This window comes from Lagopus leucura, unplaced genomic scaffold (genome assembly GCF_019238085.1).
Source record: "Lagopus leucura isolate 7727_CA_CO unplaced genomic scaffold, USGS_WTPT01 Super-Scaffold_1, whole genome shotgun sequence".
Lineage (NCBI taxonomy): Eukaryota > Metazoa > Chordata > Aves > Galliformes > Phasianidae > Lagopus > Lagopus leucura.
Window position 1 is genome coordinate 7565545 of NW_024962250.1, and position 19673 is coordinate 7585217.

A 19673-nucleotide genomic window follows, 5' to 3' on the forward strand; every position below is an offset into this window, starting at 1 on the left:
GTATTGCTATACAAGAGGAAGACAGAAGTCAAGACATTTTTCTGTTCAGCACTCTGAACTTCATCTAAGAGAGAGAACTAATAAAGTTATCTTGTTTCTAATTTTATGTTTCCTTCTGTTTTGTAACAACAAGAAGTTCTCACCATTCTTCCCTCATGGGGATTTGCTTACATCTCTACTTTGCTTACCTGCAGCAAAGTGCAGCTGTGCAAGTTAGGGAAAGACAGTGGGAAATTTACATCAAGCAAGAAATCCTTGTTCTTTAGACAGTGTGAGCCCTGCTGTTTCTCTCTTTCTGGTTCCATCCAGGAGCGCAAATGATGGAGCCTGTAGGAGGCTTTCAGAGACAGGAAAAGAGCTAACCATCTGAAACAAACCACAGCAGACACATTTATTCACTATTTTGTGAAACAAAAGCTTGAATATATTTAACAACAATAATTTCACAAATGGTTTTTGATTTTTTCCCAGAAATTTAGGCTGACAGTGTTCTGGCTTGAGGGCAATCATTTTCACTAGACATCTGCCAATTATACTATTCTTATTTTTATTTTTTCTAAAATGGCTTTAATTGAACCCAAATGATGAAATTAGAATACACTTGGAAGTACACTTCATTTAAAAGGGTCAAGTCCAAGTTAGCCACTACTTCCAAAAATTGCATTCTGACTTCTCTGTAAATTATTCCATGTATGTATTGCTCACAGCAACCTATATAACAAATGCAGAATTTATCACAAAGATCAGAGAAATTTGTAATGCTACTAAAACACAGGTGAAAAACCAGGTGTCCAAAATAACTGCAACAATAAGAGACTAAAACAAAGCCCTAAAGAAAACACCTTCATTTATTAATACATTCTTGCTTTTTATCTTAAAATTCTTACAGCCACTACTAAATGTCAGCCATAGTACTGTCACTTATGGAAAACACCATCTTAAACAGATTCACTTCCCTTTCCAAGTCAAGACAGCTCAAAATATTAAAAATCCACCATTCTCAGCCTGTACCATGGAATTCAAATTTATATTAAAAACAGGACACGTGGAGAAGAGACAATATGAACTGGAGTTGACCAACAACTATCACAGTGCAAGCCTATTCCACATATGTTAAATATACACTCAAGTACAACTGATGAGCATTACAGCAAAATGTTCTTTAGAAGTCTGGATTTCGTACTTCATAATGCCAACAACCTACAGCGTGATCCTAAGCAAACTCTTCTCTTGCCCTTTGACCATCTTATATATCTGGAATGTAAAATCTTTGTAATAGAGGTTTCCTCTGACAGAAGCATTAAAAATTACTTCACATAATGGTGCCCTGCACCTGGAGAAAACTCTGCAAGTTTACTTATTCCTTAATGACAGATAAATGACAAATATTAGGAGGCACAGAAAATGCAGGTTTACAGAAGTATCTTAACAACACCTGTATTTTTCCTATAATTATTAAGAGAGAGAAAAATGTTGTCCTCACCTGGCTAAATGTCCCTGATTCATGAGGTTTGCCATTTCTGCTGGCGAGACATCAATAAACCGGAGGAAAGAGAAACAGCTTTCTTCATTGATGCCTATGTCACAGAAATACTGAAGTTAGGCCAGGACATATTACAGACACCCAACAATGTGTGCTAAAAACAATGAATACACTTCAACTGTGGTAAACTCCATTAAAGATACACATTCTCTAATACAGAAAATCTGAGTGAATAAACAGGAGATCCTAATTTAACCCAGATCTCTTAGAAATTCTGAAAAATACATGTGAATTGCTGTTTCCCAATTCCAAGTTACAGTTCATTTTCCAGTCTGGGCAAGAGAAGCGTATTTACAAAGACAGAAAAGCATGCTATCAGTAAAGACATTTATTTGACCTACAAGGAATCAGCAGGCAGTTACACATTTGCTAGTGTGACCACAAATCTCCCAGAGAGCTAACCAGAACATACACTCTTAAGGACAGTCTGCCAAACATACTTCCTCTCACCCAACCAGTGAGTCAAACATGTTGGATGGAGATGTAGGAACCGGTAGGGGAAAGTGAGTGAGTACAAGGATAAGGATGCAACAGGTACAGTGGAGAGCAGGGAAGACATGTCCCACTGTTAATTAATAAAGCTTTTCAGGTCCATCTATGTGACCTTTATTTCCAACATTATTCATGTACTTTTATGCAACTTTTTATGGAGTTACAGCATCGGTAGATAAAGGAAGAGCAACAGACACATCTGCAAAGCATTTGACACTGTTCCACATAACACCCTGGTCACCAATCTGAGAAAAATGGATTTGATGGATGGACAACTTGCTAGATAAGGAATTGGCTGGATGGTCACAGTCAGAGAGTTGTGGTCAGTGGCTCAGTGTCCAAGAGGAGAGAGGTGATGAGTGGCATTCCCTCAGGGATCAGTGTTGGGACCAATGTTATTTTATATTTTTGTAGGTAACGTGGACAGTAGGATTGAGTGCACCCTCAGCAAGTTTGCGGATGACACCAAGCTAAGTGGTGCAGTTGACATGCTAGAGGGAAGGGATGCTATCCGTAGGGGCCTGGACAGGCTTGAGAGGTGGGCTCATGCCAATCTAATGAAATTCAACAGGCCAAGTGCAAGGTCCTGCATGTGGGTTGGGGCTATCCCAAGCACAGACAAAGGTTGGGCAGGGAATGGTCTGAGAGCAATCCTGAGAAGGATTTGGGAGTGTTGGTTGATGAAAAATTCAACATGGAGCCAGCAATGTACACTTCCAGCCCAGAAGGCCAACCATATCCCGGGTTGCATCAAGATAAGTGTGACCAGCAGGTCGAGGGAGGTGATTCTGTCCCTCTGCTCTTATGAGACCCCAGCCAGTGTACTGCACCAAGTTCTGGGGCCCCCAACACACAAAGGACATGGAGCTGTTGGAGCTGCTGGAGGACCTTCCCTGTGAGGACAGGCTGAGAGAGCTGGGGTCTTCGGCCTGGAAAAGAGAAGGCCACAGTGGACCTTATAGTGGCCTCCCAGTACCTGAAAGGAGTCTACAGGAAAGCTGGGGAGGGACTTTTTAGAAGGGCATGTAGTGACAGAATGAGGGGAAATAGTTTTAAACTGGAAGAGGGTAGATTCAGACTAGACAGTATGAAGAAATTCTTTTCTGTGAGAGTGGTGAGACACTGGAAAAGATTGCCCAATGAGGCTGCAGATGCCCCCTCCCTGGAAGTATTCAAGGCCAGGCTGGATGGAGCTCTGAGCAGCCTGGTATAGTAGGAGGTGTCCCTGCCTATAGCAGGGAGGTTGGAACTAGATCTTAAAGGTCCCTTCCAACCCAACCCATTCTATGATTCTATGTTTAACTTCTACACAAAAAATTATATATCCAAAATAATTTTCCCTTTATGGTACCTGAGAAAAAGCCTATTATGAATATCAAATAAGCCTAATACAAATATCATTACACCAGAATAATTAGTAAGACACTCCAAATCTAGAGAGTTATAGATGAGTGCAGACTGTTCTTGCTGCACCTGGTTCTTCTAATTTGAAAAGTTTTGCATGGCTAAGTACGTCCACACTAACAGACTTCATCAGTTATACAGCCAGGATCTCTTCTGCTTTTTTCTCCTAAAACTTTCCCCACTTGAGAAACTGAGCAATCTAGCCCACTCTTTTTAGTAAAAAATATTCACTCTTCTATAATGATAGCTATATTTATCAATATTAACTGATTATTTAGTTTTCTGTTTCTCAGTTAGATCCCAGGTCATCTGCATTCTCCTACTTCTTACTTGAAATAAATTAGCAGTGCAACATACACTACAGATTGTACTAAAATCAATCCAAGATTTCTCTGAATTCTCACATTAAACTGAAGAGGCAGCATTAATCCACTAAAGTAACCTTAAAAAAAAATACAAGGTATAGGAGAAGAGTTTGAAGTAGGATTAAGCAGAGACTAAAGTCTGTAGAACATCCTTCTACCTGCTTCCATACTCTCCTTACATGAAAAATACAGGTTGACTTCTCTTCAGGTACAAAGCTTAGAAGAATTCTAACAAATTCTAATCAGATTATCTCAGAGGACAAACTGATCTGACCTTTCAGTTCTGTTCCTAAATAACATTACACCACACATACAAGCGTGTGACCCAACTTGCTTCCCAGGACCATAAACATACCCTTCCTATGGAAGAGAGACTGCTGGATGTGGTCTGGTGCAAATGGCGAAAGTAAAACCCGTAACCACCTGAAAATGAAAGCAACAAAACAAACAAAAGCACTAAGAAGGTGTTAATGCATATAGCATTCAATAACACAGACAGCAAAAAATGTAAAGTAATCAGTAATTCCATTCTTTGTAAGTATTCCTGCACTCTGGATAACTGGAACTGCATAGCATCAGCAGTGCACGTGCATTACTGTTAATCTGACAGTGAGAAACACCACTGTTTTTTTGAACTGCGTTTTATGCTGCAGAACAGTTAGTCACACCTTTAAACATGTCTTTTTCATCTCTGCCTTGAGCATTCTCAAACTGATTATAAAAACAGACTTCTCAGGAACTGCCAGTCAGAAAAATCAGCCAAGTGCACTCAGGCAGCTTCTACTCATCCAAGGTAAGCAGTAAAAGCTGTCAGTGCACAAGTACATAGAATATATCGTGTCACTACATGCAGATACTGATAGCTTCCGTACACATGAAAAACCACTGAAGGGAAAACATTTTTTTTTCTAAAATTCTGTTAAAGATAGTTCCATTATACATCATCAGCAATAACTCTGAACTCCTTTTACTTGCTTTCTTATTTAATCAAAGGAATATTTGATGATCAGAATTCCAATAAGAAGGAACACCAGATATAAGATGTTTAACAGCTGTGTAAATGAAAGAAAACTAGGAATGCATTGCTTGGCAAACACTGTTTAAGTTCACCAGGTAACAGTGTTAATTAGTGCTTACAAAGCTAAAATAAGTCTAAATCATACTACTAAATATATAAGGTTGGAGAGGAAGTGGAGTTGCTTGCCTGTCCCGTGAGTGGTTGAAGACCCTGATCTGTCCATGACGGTAGATGAACTTTGAAATTGGGTATGGCTTTAAGGAGATGTGAAATGGAGACCAAGTTTCTTGTCGCTCAAATAGCTCTGGGTGATTGCACACCTGTAAGAAAGGGAGCACATCAGACATAAAGAAGAGATGAATTCAGGCTAATGCAGTGTTTACATCCCAAGACAACTATCACTACCGCTCACTCTAACATTGGCTAGAATTTCACAGCCATTCTGGTACATTTGTTCAAATTGAACACTGCATCATATATTTTCCTATTATTTCACAGCTATTCCCTCCCTTCCCCAAGTAAATGATGTCTTCAACAACCAATATGGAACCAGATGCAAGCAGCATTTGCCTGAAGCTCTTCTACCCCAACACTGTGCAACATTGCTCCAGAAAGACAACGAATCACATGAAAATTCGCATGCCTATGCCATAAGTTTTTTTATGTGATGTTTTCTAGAAGTTGTACTTTAGCTGTGAGTTAACAATGGAATATACTTTTAAAATTATTACTTAAAATAGCCTTACCTTCCTGAACTGCATGACTAGATTCATGAGACTACTAGTAGTGGTCTGTGCTTGCTGAGTAGTGCCCATTGAAGATTGCAAGAGGTCATCGATAGAGATTTTATTTTTCAGGGCTTGATACAACAGCTTCTGTCGACTTGTCTGCTGGCAGTACATAAGAATCTCAATCTGCAAAACAGTAATGAAGTTTCAGCTTTTTCTCTCTCAGAGGCAGAGCACGACCACATCAGTACAAAGAAGGGAAAACTCATATTAAGTAAATCTTAGTGTTCTCAAATATATATATACAGGCAGTTGTGTTCATATCTGTATTTCAGGATCCAGCCTGGAAAGCAATTAACCTGCAGCTGTGTTTCAGAAAGCTTAGTTAACAATATGAGACAGAACTTTACAAGTACATGAACACAACAAAGACAACAGTCCTAAGAAGCTGTTGAAAACACCAGCTGCAGCTGAACAGCTTAAATTTTGCCCTCAGTTGTGCTATTCTATTCTTAAATGTTACCAATTTGGAGTCATCATGAACAGATGTCAGGAACCCACGATAAAGACAACTAATAGGTCACATAATAACAGCGTTTATGAGAAGAGTTCCACTTTTGAAACTAACAAGTACATCAAAAAAAGCACGTCTCTTAGTCAGTAGTCCCAAAACCATGAGACACACTGTTCACAAGTCCATCCAGCACCACTAAGAAGAAATTACAACCCAAGAGAGAAGAGCCTGATGTTGCCATTATGCACATCTTGCTCAAGACAAGCAAGCAAAGAGTCCTAAATCTATGCCAAATTCTTCACGAAGTTCACCCAAACACTGCTGTATCAATCTCTTTCACCTCAGTGATGCTACTGTCACCTTAAACAGACTTATTTTTTACTTGTAATAGTGAATGCTTACCCCAGAAGAAAAGAAAAAAAAAGTGCATTATTTAGGGGTTCTTAAGTTACATTCATGCCTAATGACATTACTGGAATGTGATGCCAGAAGCAGGTCTGTGAAAAGTCTACAACCAAATTTCAGGTTACACAGGGACGAATTAGCCTGTAAAAAGCAGATGTGATAACAGAGCTATGACAGTAAAGCTGAAATACTCCAATTAAGGATCAATACTTTTTCTCACCTTATCTGACAGTTCATTTTCCACATCTTTCTTGATTCTTCTCAACATGAAAGGCTTCAGGATCATGTGTAAGCGGGATAGCTGGTCTGAAACACAAGGGAAGAGGAAAAATGAACAATTACTTCACCAGAGAAGGAAACCACATTGTGTCCTACTACTTACTGCTCAGCCAGTTCCCTAATATGAGTTCTTGAAGCACACAGGTTGGGTTATTTAAGAACTCTTAAAACCTTCACCTTAGTGGCAAGATCCAACTGTGCTGTGTTCTATTCCAATCAAAAATTACCTATATTATGTAGCTAGATTTTTCAACATAATTATCCCTTGAAACTTACTGTGAAACTTATTCTTTTTTTCCAGCAAATAATTTTTATACTTCTCTTCTGAAGCTCAAAAGGCATTCAGTGCTTTCTATCCTTTTAATTTAGAGAGCTTGTAACATATTCTCAAGGCCTACAAAACAATGGGCTCTAAAGAAATTTACAAATAATTTAAGTATTTGTTCTCCTGCATTGCTAAGTAGGAGGATTAGACAGGTATCAAGCCAACACCTTCACCACGTGTTTTTCTGTTCACTATGCATGATACAGTCAGAAACAAAAATTTTGACAAATGGTGGACATACATCACAATGTTCCAATCTGACTAATGTACACTCTGCTTTAGAAGACATTCCCCATAGACAGAATGAGAGAAAGTTTATTCATTGGTAGCTGGAAAAGACAATAGATTTTCAATACACAAAACCACCATAATCAAACACTGCACTCACTTTCATCAATGGCAGATTTGTTCTCTGCATGACTTTCTATGTCCTTAGAAAACCACTCATTGAACTCTTCATGGGAATCGAACAATGTTGGCATGATAAAATGCAGCAGGGCCCACAGCTACAAGGCAGAAGAAAAAAAAGAGCGTAAGTCATCCTGCTGTGGGTAAGGTAACTAAGGATCCCACATTTTTGCAGCTCTTTATGAGCTAAGTCACTTTACTTATTTGTTTAATTGAGAATCACAGGGTTGGAAGGGACCCCAAGGATCATGAATCTCCAACCCCTCTGCCACAAGCAGGGCCACCAACCTCCCCATTTAATACTAGACCAGGCTGCCCTGGCCTTGAACACCTCCAGGGATGGGGCATCCACAGCCTCTCTGGGCAGCCTGTTCCAGCACCTCACCACTCTCTCTGTAAAGAACTTCCCTGTGATATCCAACCTAAATCTCCCCTCCCTCAACTTAAAACCATTTCCCCTTGTCCTGCAGTTATCAACCCTTTCAAAGAGTTGATTCCCCGCCTGTTTGTAGGCACCCTTTAGGTACTGAAAGGCTGCAATGAGGTTACCCTGCAGCCTTCTTTTCTCCAGGCTGAACAAGCCCAGCTCTCTCAGCCTGTCCTCATAGGGGAGGTGCTCCAGTCCCCTGATCATCTTTGTGGCCCTCCTCTGAACCCCCTCCAACAGTTCCCTGTCTTTCTTGCACTGGGAGCTCCAGACCTGGACACAGTACTCCAGATGGGGCCACACAAGAGCAGAGGGGGACAATCACCTCCCTGTCCCTGCTGGCCACCCACATTCTTCCCCCATTCCAGATATATCAACATCACTAGAAAGCAGTGAGAAATGTACAGCAATAACTTCAGCCTGCAGAAGCAGCAGCTACCAGAGCTATTTTTTATCCTGTAACCTAGGCATTACTATCAGATATCTCCAGTTTTACTGTTATTTGACTATGCCCTAACAGGTCTGATCCTAGGGGGTTTTCTTGGCAAATGGTGTGCAAGACATGATCCCGCACAAAGACAAGAGGTTTCTCAACTGCTCGCATATATTTAGGACATAATCTTGTGATAAAGCAAAGCCAGCTCTTGTGAGCCTATGAATACCTCAGCCATTGTGTTCTGGATTGGGGTCCCCGTCAATAACAATCTATTTCGACACTGGAACTGCAGTAGGATCTTCCAGCGAACACTGATGAATAAAATTGAGAAAAAAAATCATGAGAATTGTTTTTGTAGGATATAAAAAATAAAGAACTTTAAGACCAGCTGCTTCTAGTGACCTTCCCAAATGTTTTGTTGGAGGTCATTGGGTAATAACATCACAGCTACTGCCCAGTCTTTCAAAAGGCAATTACAGAAGGAAGTAGCCTTTTACAAAATACAAAGGAATGAACATCATTTATTTTATTTATCTAACCATGTTTTAACTAACTTTTAATACAAATGATAATAAACTCTTATCACCAGAATAATTAACTTCCCAAGAGAAACAGTTATTATCAATTGTAATCTTGTGTATTTTTCAGACTTTACAACACAAAGTCCATGGGACACTGTGGAAAGAGTATTGAGCTGTATGTTACAGTCTTGGAGGGGCAGATTTCAGTCTGAATGAGTCTCCATCCAAAAGAGTCTCCAGCATATGGAAATGGAGATTTGATGTGTACAGTGGCAATATGGGGAAAAGTTGTGAGAAAGCATCTACAAAAGTAGAAATGGACACATCTCAATACAGAAATGAAAATAAAGCTTTCTGGCACAGAGTATTATGAAAAAGATTGGGCTTTACTGCAACTGACAGTATTCACAGGGTTCTAATTTCATTAGAAGGCCTGGGAGTGCCATCGAAAAAGCAATAAAAATGATGCATTTAATGGAGAAACGTAAGCAATATGCATTAAAGACTACAGACTGTTCATGTGGCAGAATTGTATGAGTAGCTAAGACAAAGGTGAACAGTATTTAATACCATTTTCTTTCACTGTTCTGTACTTCATTCATACTTCTGTTCCACAGTTAGTCTTTAATTACGTTAACATATTTGGAAGAGGAATATTGTGGATCATTCCATTGTCACAGAGTTGGAGTTATGTACACACTTAAACTATGTTAAGACACTTGAAGTCTCCTATCTGTTTCAATTGTAACAATCAGTTTTTGTACTTTCTATATTCCTCTACAAGACTGATAAAAAGAAAAGATTTTTTTCCAGTTAACTTATTACCTGGAGCTACTCTTGAGCGCTTGTGCTTCATCCAGCACCATATATTGCCACTTCACTCGCTGGAAATACTTCACATCCTGTACTACCAGTTGGTAACTGGTAATCACCACGTGGAAAGGAGCATCCTGAGTGTACAATGTCTTCTATAAACACGAAATAAAAAACAAATGTCCATATAACATAAACACACTGTGAAGAGTTCACCTGCCCATGCTGTAATTTCAGACTTCTGTTTCATAATTTTCTCTCATTATTACTTCATTTTTCCTCAACTGACTTTTCAAAGTATCTACAGCAAGGTTATTCAACTAGTGGATCTGAACTTCAGTCCATTAGTCCCTGATCAATTTCAGATGCTTCTTAATGCACCAAACAAGAGCTAGGTGTTGAACTCTACAAAACGCTGTTTACTTATATTAAGTTGGGAACAATCTGACAGGTCTGCAGGGATGCTAGCCTTGGGCATTCTGACTTAAATTATCCAACTTGAATAAACAGTTCCTGACATGAAAACAGCCTGCTTAATTTTAGGGCTCTAGTTTCTTCAACTAACATCATACTATCCTAAATTGTGGCGTACTGTGTTGCTCTCTAATAAAACATTGGTCTTCTACCCCACTATATTAACAAAGGTTACCACACGGACGAAGAAACAGCACTGTTATTCACACACTGCTTAGCATAATGAAGTGTATTAGTGGTTTGTTTTACTTTGCACAAATAACCAAGATGGTCCAATCACACAGGCGTGCCAAATTTACCTGACTCCAGAACTTCCTAATGACCTTTCTATCATGAGGATTTCCCCAGTAAGGTAGCACCTGGAACAGTATAAAAATATAAAAACATTACTTTTCAGATAAAGATGTACTCGCTTTAGAATTTCATACTATGCATTCTACAAATCAGAAAGACAGCTTTCCTCAAAACCAAAAGGGAATGATCTTTCTTATCATGCAGAAAAAAAATCGGAAAGTACTCAAAAAATTCTTAGAAACGTAATTCCAAGAAACAATTATCATTTGTCTTATGCCTAATATAAAGACAGCATATCTTGATCTAAAAACGCCCTGAAGAATGTTTCTAAAAATGAAAACAGATACGTTATTTATGGAAGAAACAAGTCTCTGCATAACTAAAAGGCTTGCTCTCCTGCTTAATTTTCCCTGTTGTTTCTTCCTAATAACACCAAGTCTGTTGGATTCGTACTGTTTCCAGAGATGAAAGGTAACACATCTAGTCTAGGCATAACAAATAAAACGATTTTCAGAAAGTCAGTAACAATACAAAAAATCTGGCCATTCATTTATAACTCAGAGTTTCATGGGTCCTGTTGCTCAGAACAGATCTTTGCAGTGAACAGAAAGCAGCCAGAGTTACTAATTGTGCACTGCCATCGTCTGTCTGATGAAAGGACTACAATGCAAGACTCAAAGTCAGGAGTGCTGGTTTCTGAGCTTGTAAAACATCTCCATCCTCCAGCAAGCAAGCTCTAAGTTGCTATACAAACGACATGCCTTTGGATGAACATTCTTGCAATCGTTGTGAAATAAGGATGTTATTAAAAAAAACCATGAGATTAACAAACAAGTTAAGCCTTATATTTTACATACTTTACATATTCTGCCATGGACCTGAAGAAATGAATTCACTGTGATTTACCATAAGAATAAACGACTATGAGTTTCAACATGGTAAGAAGCAGGAACAAAACTGGTTCAAAAAAATTGGTAATACTTATAATCAGTAACAATCAAAAGCTTAAAATTTTTTTTAAATAAAATTTGTTCCAGGAACGTGGCATTCTTACGCTAACCCACAAAACAGCTATGTAATAACAGAAACAGGGAAAACCATGCTTACAATAATAATAATAACTATTATTATTATTTATTAAAAAAAAAAAGAAAAAAAAAAGATAGCTCTCTGTTCTCAAGCATCCTGACTGCATTTTTGAAATATTTGCTGTATTGGAGAAAAAGCATGGAAGTTACTCATCTATTCTATATAATTAACTGGTCGGAGCAAATTACGCGAAGTAAATAGACAGTGTTGGCTAATCATTCTCATGTTTTCTACTCCAGGTTTTAAGCTAGGATCCCTACTGTTTTGGAACCAAGAAATGAAGTATTACTTACAGCAATACTTCCAACTCTTTTCCTACACCTCATTAAGTAGCCACGGCATTCAAACAATCAGCCTGGGCGTTACTGGTATATTGGCTGCTTATAGTTGTAAGTGTGTGGTTTTTATTTGTTGGCTTTATAAATTCTTTGTAAGAATTAAAATTACTTGTGCTTACAAAACCTAATCATCATCTCTTCATAACAAACATTAACTTGTCAACAACTCAAACATTTAAACCATAATCTCTTCTTTGCAGCTGTAACCATAAGCTTCTGAACCTGTCTACCTTTAATTCTAAAAGGCTGTTTCTGTTTCAGTGATATATATTCCTTTCAAACCTTCCTTCCAAACACTCAAATGTTTTTCACTGGACTACAGGTAAGCAGCTTGTTTTTCCAGTAACTGACTGTTTCTTGCTTTCTACATCACTATTTTCTCACAATTACTACACACCTGAAGGCTATGACTTATTTTCCTGTTAGCTTTTTGTTCTTACCTAATTGTGCTTCACTACTCTCTCTTTTCTTTCTTCCCAGTTGCTTGTCTATGGTTCTTCTACTTTTCTGTAAGAACACTGTCTCTCATTCTGGTTTGTTTAGAATTCTGGTTTTATCTACACAGTCTTTGTCTTATTTAACCAGATTGATAGGAATGACTGAAAACACTGCTCTGAAGAGGATGCATAAGACTGAAACATTATTCTTGGGTCGACTGCCAGGACCACACACTATAGAACTGAACATCCACCCCTTGCTTACTTCAATTCCCTCATCAAGATGGAGTCCTGATGCAAAATGAAAATCATATGATTCAAGAAGGAATATTTTTTAGATATTTTAGATAAATGAATACTCCAGAAAGTCAGGACAGTGGAGAAATATCAGAACCAGACTCATTACAGAATTTGAAACTGCAAGATAATGAGGCACCCAGATGCGCCAAAGAATTCAGGAATACAAACAGTTTGCTTTTGAGAATATCTAAAAGAACTGTCTTGTATGTTCTTATTACCTTAAATTTAGGAACAAATCTGGCAAACTCCTGGTGCCAGTTGTTAAGAGTAGATGCAGGCGAGATTATTAAAAAAGGTCCCCAGATGTTCTCTCTCTGCAATATACATATTAAAAAAAAAATAAACAGACATCATAAATTAATTTGGGGGAAGGAACACGGAAATAGTTTCATACAGTTTTGCAACTGCTAAGTAACAGTTGCTATGTAAGACAGAATTATACACAATGTAATAAAACCTCCTTCCAGAACAGCAGGGTGACACAGAATCAAACAGAGCAGACCTAATATCTAACACAGTCCTCCTTCAGTACACCTAAGTTGTTCCCAGAATAAATACCACCACTGTGAACTGCCTTGTTCATTTTTTTTTTTTTTTTTTTCAGAAAGTTGCCACCTGCACCTTACTAACATTTCGGGAAGGAAAAGACACCAGGTGGAATTGGAAAGCTTTGCTCCATCACATAACAACAGAATAACTTCTTGTGAAAAAGAAGATGAATAATTAGTGTATTGGTGTAAGCTGGTCAGTGCAAGGGGAAGCAGGAAATATTAAAAGCCGTATGAATTCTTCCAAAAATCTCAAGTTCCAACAGAGAGACAAGCCTATCCAGTTGTTATCCCTTTTATACACGTGAGCTTAAGAGACTTCGGCTCTGCATCCTTCCAATGTCATTGTTGATAGTACCATCACAAGTACATCAAAACCAACATAAACAAACACACACGATGGCCAATCATTGGTCACTAATCCAGCTACTTCTGCTCTCAGTACCACCAGCTGATACCTCCAATTTAAGGCAAGTAGCTGCATGCCATTTCTTTTTTCCCCCTAAACTTATCTACCTCTTTCTATACATATATTTCTGCAGTAAGAAGAAAGCTCACATTGCTTTTTTTTGTTTGTTTATCAGTCCTGGCACTGAAGAATCACTGTGTCTCAAAACAAAACAAACAAAAACAAAAAAAACCCCCACAATTAAGTATGGAAATCCATGCTAATTGTCTTGAAGTTTAGAATTTGGGCTTCACTTCATTCTACAAGTGATTCTGATTCATAAATGTCAGTGAATCATTAAGTCAGCAACTTGTTCTCTCACCAAGCTTTTACAACCAGTGCATATGAAATGATGTTACTCTGTGAATAAATGGAAATCCTATTTTTATATAATTCTACATAATATTATATATGTATGTACACACATATATAGTCATATACACACAGGAACTTTTAAAGGTACAACTTAATAACAAACGGAAATGCCATAGATGAAATGACTTTTAAAGCACTCAAGCTGTATAATCTAGAATTCACTCCAAATGTGAAAAGTACACATCTATCAAGAAGACCAAGAAAAAGCTATAATCCACTTACTTCAGCCAGGTGTGCAAGGAGAGCAATACTTTGTACTGTTTTACCCAAACCCATTTCATCTGCCAGGATTCCATTGATGCCCTGCAAAAAATCCATGAATTTACACTTTCGTCTTACTACGTTTTTATCCATGCAGGACTTGAAAAATGAAGCAACCTACTTTCTTTTAGGTCTTCTACTGAGAGATATTTCATATCAACTGCACTTTCATTCATTTCTAGGTCATATTTTTTTTTCCCCTCAGTCTATCTGCACATCACAATCACACTGCAAACTGGATATGCACAGAGCAATGCCATCTGCAATTTACAATCTGCCCAAAGCCTGAAATTGTATGCAATTCTGAGAAGCAGAAGTCTCTTCAGTGTATAATCTAAATGATAAGCAGTTCTGTAAATATCCACATAAGGAATCTTGAAATTTATGTTCTGTTCAAAGTCAAGGATTCTGATGGGTGGTTTACATAATATTTTCATTTCTTCTAAAAATATTGCAGACGCAGTATATGTGGTCTATTTTTAAAACTAGTTATGTTTTTGAAAAAGTTTCCCCTAATTACTTAAATTATCCTAGAAGTTTTAAAAATCTGCAAGATGTACTAAGATACCTGTTCATATAGGTTTGCCAGCCAATTCATGCCTTTCAGTTGGTAACCTTTCAGTTTCCCATTGAAAATAGTAGGCTGTGGAATATCTTCCCCTGCCCGGATAGATGGATTTGCTAAACTGTAGCTCTCCCCAAAGCCAGTACCAGACTTGTTAGCAGCCCGTAAAGCAGCTGCTCGACTTTCCTTTGCATCTTCATCAAATGATCTAGTCTAAACAAGAAAAGGAAAATACATGAAGATTATGAACATGTTAACAAAAACTGTATAGTAAAAGGCTTTACTCTTCACATTAACACACATTATGTTTGCCAGAAATTAATGGAAAACAAACCTGTTCCCAGATATTTTATCTTTTTTCCACTTGTTTGAACAAAGAAAGGGGCAATGAAATCAAACTAACCTACTAGACTTGGCTGCTATTAAAGATTCTGGCTTTAGTACCTTTACCAATTACTCTGCTTTTTCTTTTACTTCATGGATTCAAAACATACATACCCGGGCTTGGTGAATCTGGTAAGCATCCTCAGCATTCTTCAGAGCTTGGGCCTTGTAATAGTTACTATCTGAAAACAACATCTCCATGTTAGAGCTTTGCAGAATCAACAACCCAAGTTAAAAAAAATAAAGAAATCTGTTAAGCTTCAGTAATTACAGATGCACTTCTTATACAGAAGGAATTTTATGCTTGACATTGTATATGTGATTAATAATATAAATAGCACAGTAAAATCAAAAGGGCACAGGAAGGATTGTGGATGAATTGCTTACCATAATCTTCCTGGGTGATGTTGACCACTACTCCTCCTCCAATATCAATCTGCCTTTGGGTAGAGCTGTCTTCCAGTTTGCGTAGGATTTCCTCCTGTATTCCATCATGCCCAATATCTCGCTTACGACTCATAAAATGGGCATATAATTCAGTTTGTGTGATCAGGAAGTTAAGTTTTCTCTGCTGCCTTTTAGCCTAAGAGAAAAGTGTTTACCAAGATCACAGGTTAAAAAAAAAAAAACAACAAAAAAACCCACCAATAAAACAGAATAAAGATTTAGTGATTAAAATATGGTTAAAAAAAAAGTTTTAATCTAATAAAATGACAACCTATCTAGGTTTTACTATGCACATCATTTTGATTAAAAAATGCCAGGACATCAGTTGTATGCAAAAAACTAGTCACCACCATAACCACCTGTATTAAAATTGAATATTGATACAAATGAAATATTATTTTAAATTGTATAATCATGGCAAAGAATACCATAATCTCCCAAAAGAAAGATTAAAGGTTTTGTTTATGCTGAAAAACTTAAAAGATTAATAAAAAAGAAACAGCAACAGAGAGGTATATGGTAAAAGAACCAAAGAGTTAAAAAACTCACAATACAATCATAGCAGGTAACTCTAATGTTCTATTATTTACAAGTAAGGAGAACAGTGAAAGAATATATTAAATGTATACATCTGAGATATTATAACTGTCTGGGCTTCAGCAAGATGTTGCAGAAACTCTGTTCATTCTTAGGGTCTGGCTAAAAAGTGCTATAGTAAAACTTGCCTAGTGATTTCAGCCACACAATGTTTGCAGATTTGCAAGAATTGAGAGAAACAATACATAAAAGCAATACATAAAAGCATGATCTGATGATTTTAGCATTAAACTAAATAGAAGGTATTCTGATGATTCAACATCAGCTCACCACTGAACACTGAAGGTAGAACTGTAAATCCACCAGAGAATTTTGGCAAGATTTTTTTTTCTTAAATTCAACCCTTATCACTAAGAGAGTCAAGGAACCAAACACTTTGCCAAAACGAAGTGATCACAGAAAAATTCTCAACTCTGTAGGCCCCCAGAAGTCCTGCTCACATTCTCTGCAAGTCTTGATGCTAGTTTACAGCAGAAAAATAAAATATCAATGTGAATGAAAAGATGACTTGGCCTTTGTATTCAAAAAGATGTACAAATCATCACAAAAGGCCAGCATGAACTAACACTGAGTTATGCATGCATCAGTGAGACACACGGTGTTCATTTAATCCTTTATTCTACTTCAATCACTTAAAATTTACCTGAGTAAAGAACTCAGGTAGTTCAAAGGCTTCTTATAATCTTTAAAATAGCAAATAAATGCACGCAATATTATTGAAACAGAATAAACAAATGAACATAATAGCCCAGATTTAGAAACTCAAATTATTTAGTCATTTCTGTGTTTACTGAAGAAATTAATTATCAGCAACCTGTGTTTTTGCTTTACCTCTCTCATCTCCTCATCCAGCTTGCGTTGCTCCAGAGCCTCTTTCTCAGCCCGTTTGCGATGCTCTTTTTCTACCTTTTCATATTTTTTCCAATAGAGAAGCATCTCCTTGGTAAGACGACGTGCCCGTGGTAGAGTTTCCTTACAGTTTTTCTGGGCCTGGAGAGCAGCTCGACGTACCTCTCTCATGCACTGATGAGCAAGCTAGGGAGAAATAAGGTTTGGATGCAGATGAAAGGTGAGCAGCTTTAAAGAAAACCAGCAATGCACATCACGTTTAATCGCAAACAAATCTGATCCTTCAAAAGAGAAAAACTATGGTACTTTGCTCAGCAGTTAGACTTTTGAAATGATGAGAGAGAACATAAACGTCCAACAACTTCCTGAGATGCATACAAAAAAACAAAACTAAGACAGCTGCAGCACAGCACGGCACTTAAAGGGATTGATCTGGTGGGTAGATCTTTCAAAGGTACTCCAGAGACCAGAGTTTGAGGTCTGCCTGCAACTGTGACTCTACTCCAGACATTCTTCAGTTGCACACACTCTTTCTCACTGTTTGAATAAGGCTGCTGCAACGGCAATATTGGTAGCACACAATCACATTCACATGTTAATATACTGAAAAGTGGGGGAGTATCCTACAATTTTCCTACCATCTCATAAAGAAGCATACTAGTGTCATTTTTCAATCCAGCACATATAAATTAATGTCATTGTCATAATGGTCAAAATTGCTGGGTTTGATGTTTGTGACAGTTGTTTTTTTCCCCCACTGAAATTTGTACATCAATAATTCCATTATACAGAGATTGCAAATGATCAAGTAAAATGAAAGCAAAGGAAAAAAGAGTGTAATTTCGAACCTTTTAAGTCTGCTGCATCACTCACTTGCTAAAATACAGTTTGTGATATCTACAAATACAATAATCACAGAATATTTGTCCAGACATCAAAAAGAAATCTAGCCTCTGATAAGGACGCCCACAGTGAAGTAGATCCTGTTTTCTGTATTCCTTGCAGAGAAAACATTCCTGTTCCTACTAATGTATATATGGAACATAATATTTCCTATGTCATCTTGTGTCTGATGATCATTAGCCATATACTTGATTATTTTTTCACTAGGCATATATATGAATCACACACTTGAGCATAACACTTTAAAAATGCTTTAAATGCATTACCAAATGTTCCTACAATAAAGTCTTCTAGGTAGAAATAGTGACACTTCTCAGAGACTACTCAAATGAGGAAATAAATTCTTTTGGCAATCACTTAATCAAAAAAATTGTTCCGTTTTTAATCCCAGTTCCTATGTAAGTTTGCATAAATTAACACATTTTAATGCTTCCAAGAGCCCTTTTGATTTACACATGAATACTTACAACAGCAAATTCTAGCTACTGGATAAATGGGCAGTTCAAAAGCTAATGAAGTGTACTGAAGTCTTTAATTTACTGTATCAAAATCAGTGAATAAAAATGAATATAGTAAATCTTACGAAAGCCAAAATGAATACAGTAAATCTTAGGAAAGCCAGTGGGATTTGAGGACACAAATTTATGTTGCTTGTTTCCTCTACTGCTTATGAAACACACCAATATGATACATTTAAAAAATGAAAAGCCTCATACAAATTATTTACGTACAGCTCTTTCTCCTGTACTGTCCTGCTAGAATCATCAGTAAGAAACAAAGAGATTACAGTTTGCTTATTACGTTCAATACAAGTATCAGTATCAAGCTGAACACTTACCTTTTTGCTGTTGGTAAGGAAAAGGTTGCGCGCTGATGCTTTTTGTTTGTATGCCTATAAAGGAACACATCCTACAATTACTTGATGGCTAATAGCTGCACACTACTTGAGACAATCACTATCCAGTCTCTAGCTGTTAGATCTGCCAACCTCAGTCATGCAGTCCATTGCATAATTGAGTACATGTTCTGTAACTATTTTTGGTTCTGATGGAAATACCTTCCCTCCTTCACTGTCCAACACATGTGTAAATGCATTCCTGCTCCTGAAGGAAGTATTTAAAACATCCCCTTTTTCAGGCTTTTTCTTTAACTACTACTTCTGCAAAGCAGGATAATCCTATTCCACTGTCAACACTGAAACAAACAGAAGATGTTTCCACTGTTCCCCAAAGATAGTTAGAGTTAATGCAAATTATGTTATTCACATGAACAAAATCATCTGAAAAAATAACACTGCACATACCCTTTGCACAGTTCCTACATTCATAAAGAATGATACAGCTACCAGTTATACTCAAGTCACTAGAAATTCAGTCTGTTAAAATATATTCTAAAGAGCCCATTGTAAGATTCGCTGATCATATCCCAGAGAACAAATGACAGTGCATCCAGCTATTTCAAACATGCCCAAAGCTTGTCCTGTAAATGACACGAAGCTTTCCCTAGGTTGTTTCTTACGTTTCAAAATACATGTATGCTGTGATGACTGAAACATGCCTCTCCTGAACTTAAACACTGGTCCAGAATATTGGTTTGCTTTACGTAGGCATCCTGCAGATTTGTGGAAATATCTCCTTGAGTTTATTGTACTGTTCATGGAAAAGGGTTAGATAGCCAAATCAAAGA

At 37.5% G+C, this 19673-nt stretch overlaps 1 protein-coding gene across 3 annotated transcripts in view; it reads right to left on the minus strand.

Annotated features, from left to right (window-relative positions):
• The window catches only part of INO80 (INO80 complex ATPase subunit), a 60964-nt gene that overhangs the window by 28619 nt on the left and 12672 nt on the right, over window positions 1-19673 (minus strand). For all 3 annotated transcript variants that reach the window (XM_042865781.1, XM_042865774.1, XM_042865765.1), the window contains 17 exons: window positions 18826-18879; window positions 17067-17270; window positions 15579-15774; window positions 15306-15373; window positions 14811-15020; window positions 14204-14284; window positions 12829-12924; window positions 10452-10511; window positions 9691-9833; window positions 8571-8655; window positions 7462-7579; window positions 6690-6775; window positions 5569-5736; window positions 5009-5142; window positions 4160-4227; window positions 1484-1577; window positions 189-366 (listed from right to left, as the gene is read on the minus strand). In XM_042865781.1, coding sequence (XP_042721715.1) covers window positions 189-366; window positions 1484-1577; window positions 4160-4227; window positions 5009-5142; window positions 5569-5736; window positions 6690-6775; window positions 7462-7579; window positions 8571-8655; window positions 9691-9833; window positions 10452-10511; window positions 12829-12924; window positions 14204-14284; window positions 14811-15020; window positions 15306-15373; window positions 15579-15774; window positions 17067-17270; window positions 18826-18879 — 2043 coding nt within the window. The remainder of the gene's footprint in view (window positions 1-188; window positions 367-1483; window positions 1578-4159; window positions 4228-5008; window positions 5143-5568; window positions 5737-6689; window positions 6776-7461; window positions 7580-8570; window positions 8656-9690; window positions 9834-10451; window positions 10512-12828; window positions 12925-14203; window positions 14285-14810; window positions 15021-15305; window positions 15374-15578; window positions 15775-17066; window positions 17271-18825; window positions 18880-19673) is intronic.